This window comes from Populus alba, chromosome 19 (genome assembly GCF_005239225.2).
Source record: "Populus alba chromosome 19, ASM523922v2, whole genome shotgun sequence".
Taxonomy (NCBI): domain Eukaryota; kingdom Viridiplantae; phylum Streptophyta; class Magnoliopsida; order Malpighiales; family Salicaceae; genus Populus; species Populus alba.
This window is the reverse complement of record NC_133302.1, coordinates 66,316-73,414: the sequence shown is the minus strand read 5'-3', so window position 1 is coordinate 73,414 and position 7,099 is coordinate 66,316. Positions and strand designations below refer to the sequence as shown.

General features: G+C 36.1%; 1 protein-coding gene and 1 pseudogene across 1 annotated transcript; both read right to left on the bottom strand.

Moving 5' to 3' along the window:
* Positions 1 to 850: 850 nt before the first annotated feature.
* Positions 851 to 1,684, bottom strand: LOC140954179 (uncharacterized). The gene has a single exon (XM_073406852.1). It carries the CDS (start codon positions 1,589 to 1,591, stop codon positions 956 to 958), a length of 636 nt encoding a protein of 211 aa, XP_073262953.1. The 5' UTR covers positions 1,592 to 1,684; the 3' UTR covers positions 851 to 955.
* Positions 1,685 to 1,700: 16 nt separating this feature from the next.
* LOC118050629 (disease resistance protein Roq1-like) lies at positions 1,701 to 6,022 on the bottom strand (annotated as a pseudogene).
* Positions 6,023 to 7,099: the final 1,077 nt, after the last annotated feature.

The window sequence follows — 7,099 nt, the reverse complement described above, 5'->3', positions numbered from 1 at the left end:
ATTTCATTGTTGGTCATGGTGGCTGAAGCAGAGAGATGCTAGACAAGAGATTTAATTGCAGTGATGAGTGAGGATTCTAAGTCAGCTCTGATACCATGAAAAGAATGAAGAGCAAGATTGAATTCGTAGTCGTAATTTGTTATTGGTACTGAATCATATACTTATACAGGGACACTGCAACTGATTCCTATTGCTGCATTGTAGCCTTAATAGCGAAATATTAGGGATTACAATAGAAAGTGAATAAATGCATATCTTTGATTTTATACAACTCTGCTATTCTATATACAGGAATATTTCATTTCCCTACAATTATCAGACCCAAATTCTGCCTCCCCTGTATTATTTATCAACCCGTGTGGTGAAACATCCATAAGTCCCAACTAGTATGGTTTGTCTGCCAAAAAACAATCCACTGTAACCTCCTGGATTTCTTTCTGGAAACAAACTGTTTATATAGTGATTTTGAGAGTGAAAATCTTGCCTTGTTATGTTTAATTCCTTCAATCTCGATGCACACTCGAAGAAAAAAGTCACATCATCGATGCAATCTGAATCAATTGTAGATTTCTCCACGCAATGTTTACAAGCCTCTTTGTTTTTCTCCACTATTTCTGGTTTGTATACAAGATCATCGCCTTCGACATTATCAGGGACAAAAGGTATCATGGTATGCTGTAACTCCTCAAGGACTGGACATCTTGACTACAAAACTAGTCTCATTATCCTTAAAAATAATTTCCTCTTTAAAAGTGCTAGTCTGAGTCATGCTGATTAAAACTTTTGCCTTTGAGATAAGTTTTCAAAAGAGCCTGTAGATTCATGCACTGCAATCATTCATTTTGCCAACTCAAAAACAAAATGCTTTATTTATTAATTAATTAATTTTATACAACAAGGCGATAATGGAAGATCTAAGAGGGCATAAAGTACGGATTTTTCACAAAACAATCCTTCAACTAATTGAGCTCAGGTTGAAAGTTTCTTCGCGAAATGGATAAAAACTCTTCCTATATAAATAATCTTTAAACTGCTCAATTGTAGAAAATGTCAATGAACCATAAAGAGGATGAGGAAGCAGATGAATTGGTACTACTTCATCTCTTCCCACTTCTGACTCTTGGTTGTCAATGTCATGATCCCACTCCAACCCTTCAAATGAATCCAAATCTACAATCACTTTGATCCCACATTGTTTCACATTAATGTCTTCGCTCCCCAAATTCACATACAATTCCAATTCTTCGTGCCCACAACATTCTTCCATTGCCATCTCACTTAAACTTACGAATCTTGTCCAACTTATGGGGCAATAGAGTCCTATTACCAGTGTAGCTTCAAACAATTGCATACCGTTGCTCTTTTTTTTTATAATAGCATTGATTGTATGACTCCTAGTAAAAAAAATCCTTGTAGTGAAAGCCCAAAAAATCAACCCTTGAAAAACTGGAGGTGTATGAAATGATAATGAACATCCTTCTCCATGGAAGGTGAACCCCTTTCGCACGTTGTGATGATAGATTCCCATAAGCAATTTGGCATCATAGCCGTGAATATGATATCCATAACCACCATTCCACAATGCCTGCATATATATATATTGATTAATTACAAAGAGTGCTGAAATTTTAGACACTAATAAATATATAGTATATGCCAATTGTGTCTTTATTTGTGTGCTGAAGAGACAGAAATAGTACCTCAACAAAACTCTTCTTGTAATTATTTGATAAATCGGAGGCGGTATCAGAGGAAATAATCCAGCAATGATTACTTAGACCTTCCATGTCCATGCCCTGAATCTCTGTTAAATTTGGACTCCTATATAGAGACAGATTTTCATTGTTTTTGGACTGGACTGGAAGTCTTACCTTTTCCATTGATGTGCAACCGATTGCATCCAAGAATTTTAAATTTGAGGGAAGCTCTGAGATTGATACAAGATTGCTGCAGTACGACACTCTCAAAAGCCCCAGCTTAGGAAGGACGTCGATGCCAGAAGGCAGACTTAAGAAATTGTTTCCTGATAGATTCAATTCTTCGAGAGAGGACAAACAACCAAAATCAACACAATTAGTTGCTCGTTCAGACAAACCATAATAAGCAAGTCTTAGTTTTCTCAATAATCTCCAACCAGTGAAACAAGTTGGCAGCAAGGCTCTCCAATCTAAAACACTTGATGAAATTGGTGAATACCAGGATGTAGATAATGGCGTGTCCGCAGTGAAATTGTATCCGCACAGTGACAACTTCCTTATATACTTTAAATGTTCAATTGAAGCGAAAAAGTGCTCATTGTTAATTCCATCTGCTATCAGCTCGGTAAAGGATTTCATATCACCCATGTGTTCCGGCAACTTCTCAAGCTGTGAACACTCTGAAATATTCAAAATCTCAAGAGACTTTGCCTCACAAATGCTTTGCGGAAGAATCTTTAGCCTCCAACATCCCTTTAGATTTAAGAAAGTGAGGCTCTTTAAATGTCCAACAGATTGATGCACCTCAAATAAACCCGAGCAACCTTCCAACAAAAGTTTTTCTAGACTTACACTGTGCAAGTTTGGTGTTTTAACAAGGTGCTTTGAATAACTGAGATTAAGGATTTTTAATTTATTGAGAATCTGTAAGAGCAGCAAGGAAAATAATAAAAAAGTAATCATCAAAAGTTGTAACTTAAAAATATGCATTAAATCAAGGACAAATTTTGAAGAATTGTAGTATTCTTCTTACCTTTTTCTCCTTCCATAATTCTTTAATGTTACTATACTGCATATCAAGAACAACTAGGTTGTCCAACATTAAATCGGACGGAATAGATTTCAAAGGACATTCAAGCCAACAAATCCATATCAACTCTTCAGAAAGCAGTTTGAAAGGCCCAGATAGACATGCTCCATTGATTTGGAGTAACTTCAAGCATCTCATCTTTGTAAATGATCCTGTGCTTAATAAATTCTTTTCTGATGCTCTGACATCCAGCGCTAAACCCTCTACCACTTCCGTTCCCTAAAAAACCAACAAAATTCAATAGAGTTACAAAGTAATTATATGCAAGAAGTTTAAAAAGAAAGATAAACGAGCATTTGTGTATGCATTTAGTTATTACCATTTGCTTGCTGAGTACATTCCATGCATCCTCACATTGCCATACTCGGCTGCGTTTTCCTGGGTTGTTAGGTGACTCTTTGTGAATGATCTCCCTTCCCATGTCTCGTAATAGATTATGCATGCTTATATTTCCAGAAGCATTAACATTAATCAGAGACCTTTCACTGAGAGTTCCTAAATCATCCTCTGGATTGTAACCACATCGAGCTTCAAGTACATTTGCTACATATTCTTTATTTCTACCGATAAAAAAGCTTGCAAGATCAAGAAATGTATTTTGTAGTTTATGGTCATCCAGTTTGTCAAAACTTATTCGAAGTTTTTCCTGAATATCATGGTTTGGAATTTTTCTCAATTTGTCGATTATACATTTCCATCTAGATTTGTTTTTCCCGGACAAACAAGAACCTAAAACCTCAAGGGCTAAAGGAAGCCCTCCACAATAATCAACGACATCATTCGACACCTCAACATAATCTTTTGCTGGCTTGGTGTCCCTGAAGGCATGCCAACTGAAAAGTTGTAGGGACGCATCTCGTTTCAATTCTTCGACCTGACATTTTCGATCCACTTTTAGAAGCAAGCGTTCATCTTCAGATGTAATTATTACTCTACTTCCGGGACCAAACCAACTTCCATCTCCCACCAAAGCATTTAGTTGGTATTGATAAGTCACATCATCAACAACAACAAGAACTCTTTTGTGACAAAGTCGTTCTTTGATCAGAACCATTCCTCTATCAACATTATTGATATTTGCAGGATTTTTGCTTCAAGATATCATGAAGAAGTTGTTCTTGTAAAAGAACAAGACCATTCGATTGTTCTGATGTTTCATTGATATTCGAAAGAAAACAGCTTCCCTCGAATCCATAGCAGAGTTTATTAAATACAACTTTTGCTATAGTCGTCTTTCCTATTCCCGGCATCCCATGTATGCCCACAAGGCGTACATCATCTGTCGCGGTACTTATGAAGTCACTAATAGTATGTACAAGGGGATCAATACCTACTAGGTGAGTAGAAACATTTATGTACTTGGGATCCAATTTATTCAACACATCCTTGATAATGTCTTGGATAAATTTTGATTCGTGCCTGCTCATAAACAAAAAGCAAGTCTTTAATAGAGAGACAATTAACCATGCTAAAAAAAAAATTATTATTTCACATGGTAAAATCTATTGTATAATAATTACTCCATAAATGTGTGCCACGGAATCTTAGAGGGAAAAAGGCGTACCCATTTTCCATATCACTGAGATTCCATCCGGAGAGATTTCCCGCCTCCTCAAGAGCTTTTCTCCACTCCTTCACCTTCTCTTTAAAACAGACTTCATGCTTATCAAATGCTTTTACAAAACTGCCGGTCTGCTTTCTCACATCTGAAGGATCAATGTCATAAAAATACAGGAAGAACAATCTGACCAGTTTTCCTGTTTTTGCACTCAAGAATCTCTACAAGTTCATTAAGACACCATCTAGAAGAAGCATATCCTTTAGAGAAGACCACTATAGATATCTTTGATTCTTGAATTGCCTTGAGGAGATGTTTGGAGATTTCTTCACCCCTAGGAATTTCGTTATGATCTCGAAAAGTGTAGATTCCTGCTTGGACTAAGGCAGTATATAGATGATCTGTAAAATTCTTGCGATTATCTTCTCCTCTAAAACTCAGAAATACATCGTAGGCCCCATTTGGTCTAGAGCGAGAAGACTCTAGCTCTGTCATGGCAGCTGCAGAAATTATGACACAATAAATTAGCAATGGAGCAAGGAATGCATGTAAAGCGATCATCAGAGACAATACATGTAAATTCTGATGGGAATTTGTTAGAGAAGCTGAATTTTGATATGTATATAATTTAAGTGACATGATAAAGAGGAATCCCCGTGAAAGTGATTAATCTTTAAGAAACAAATAACATATTGACAGCAAATTCATGAACTTGGAAATGATAAAAGTGGTGGGGTTAATTTTGATGTGTCCTAAAGAACTTCCTCTCTTAGAAAAATAATATATTATATTGTTTCCACCATGCTTCCTTACCTCCCTCTCCCCTAGTTATTTATTCTAACAGAAAGAAGTAAAACTGATTTTGATTGCTAATAAGCATAGCCTAATAGCAGAATGGAACTTTCACGATCCGATTTTAACATAACTGCTCTCAGCACGAGATATTTCTACGTTACCTGTGGAGACAAAACTGACAGGCTTACTGAGGTCTGCTTTTCTTCTCTTTCGCGAGGATGAATCGTTTTCTTCATCTTTGGATTGCTTGCGTTTTACTTTCTGCATTCTAAAATAGAATGATATTGTGCTTGAAGATCTACAAGGAACTCAATAAACTGGTCAATGATGATATATCTATCTGAACGTAAAAACTTCCAAATTATTGTTATAAGTAAATACGTGAAATTAAAACGAAGCAAAGAGAGTTAGTTATACCTCTACATAACCCAAGGGCTGGTTGGATTCCGCCAGCTATGAAAATGCAGCAACTGGAGATCAGAGAGGTTAGCTGATGAATATCGCTGTCCTGCAACAATCGATATTGCTGAAAAGATGAAACCAAAAAGGACTGCATGCATGCAATCAGTAGCAACAATCGCAGAGATTACCTCTATATGGTGTTTATGAGTTGGTCGGATTCCATCAACTTGGTGACTTTAAAGATCAAATTGCAGCAATCAGAAAGGTTAGCTGAAGAGCGAAGTAATGAGGACTGATGAAGGTTGGTACAGACTATTGTTCCAGAGAAAGAATATGCTTTCTTGCAATTTATTAGCAACGCAATAATTGTTAAAAATAAAAGGTAACATATACAGGAAAAGGAGCAAGGAGATTTCGTTAGCCACAAATTGATCAAAATCAAGCAAATTTATAGCTCTTGCTTGAGCATCAAACAGTTTTTCCGAGAGCTAAAGCAGTCAAAAAGCAGGTGTATCGTGAAGTGCATGGCCTATTTTATCAGCCGTGTTGTTGGTGAGGTTTTGACCGCATCGGAGTCAAATGGCATGATTTTCCACGCGGCAAACTAATAACACCATGATCGTGCAATCGGCTGCCTCCATCTCTCCTCCGTCTAATCTGATACTCTCAAAATCAAATGGTCTAAATTTCCACAATCCTTTTTTCAAAGCCTCGGTTTTTTTTTTTTTCCAAACAAGACTTTGACTAGTACGTCAACTGAACTTTCTTTCTTTACTTTTGATTAAATGTTACACTGAATTTCTTTCTTTGGTTCAAAAAGTTAGACTTCCCAGCAATATAAACCTTACCGATATTCTCATACCATGTTTCCATAATGTAGTTTTATATGTAGCAAAAGATTTCTATTTCTATTGTTTTCTAAAAGACTTTTTGACACCGAAAGTACAAGCAATAGTTCTACATGAGGGTCCATTCAAAAATTCTTTATGGGCCTTTGAAAGGGTCAAAACCTCCATGCATAAAGTTAGCTTTAAAGGTCTTCAGCCATAGATGAAGACGATGGAGAATTAATTCAAGGGTTGAATTCCAATATAGCAATTGATTCTCAAAGACCACTTTATTTCTAACTAGTACTCAAATACCCGTAAAATATTCCATAACGTATTAATTGCTAGACTTTGAAATTTTCCTTTCACAATTTCATTCCATTAGGTTAACATTTGACCAATTCTTTTCTACATGCACCATTAAATACCAAACGAATTATGACTGACCACTTGTGTTTCAACAAATTGTTTTTTTAGGAGCAATTAAATTTATATTTTCTAAGAAATCCTCTTCTACACAATACCCTACATAATACCCTGTTAGTGATTGTACTTCATTATTTCACATCATTTGGATCATTCCTCCAAACACTCATGTTAAACTTACAAGGCAATAGAACTATTACTAATTGTACCTATGCTCATTATTCAGACTCTCCACCTTCTATTAATTAATTCGCAGCCTAATCACCAATCTCCCTATCCAATTGCTTTGTAATGTATACTGTTA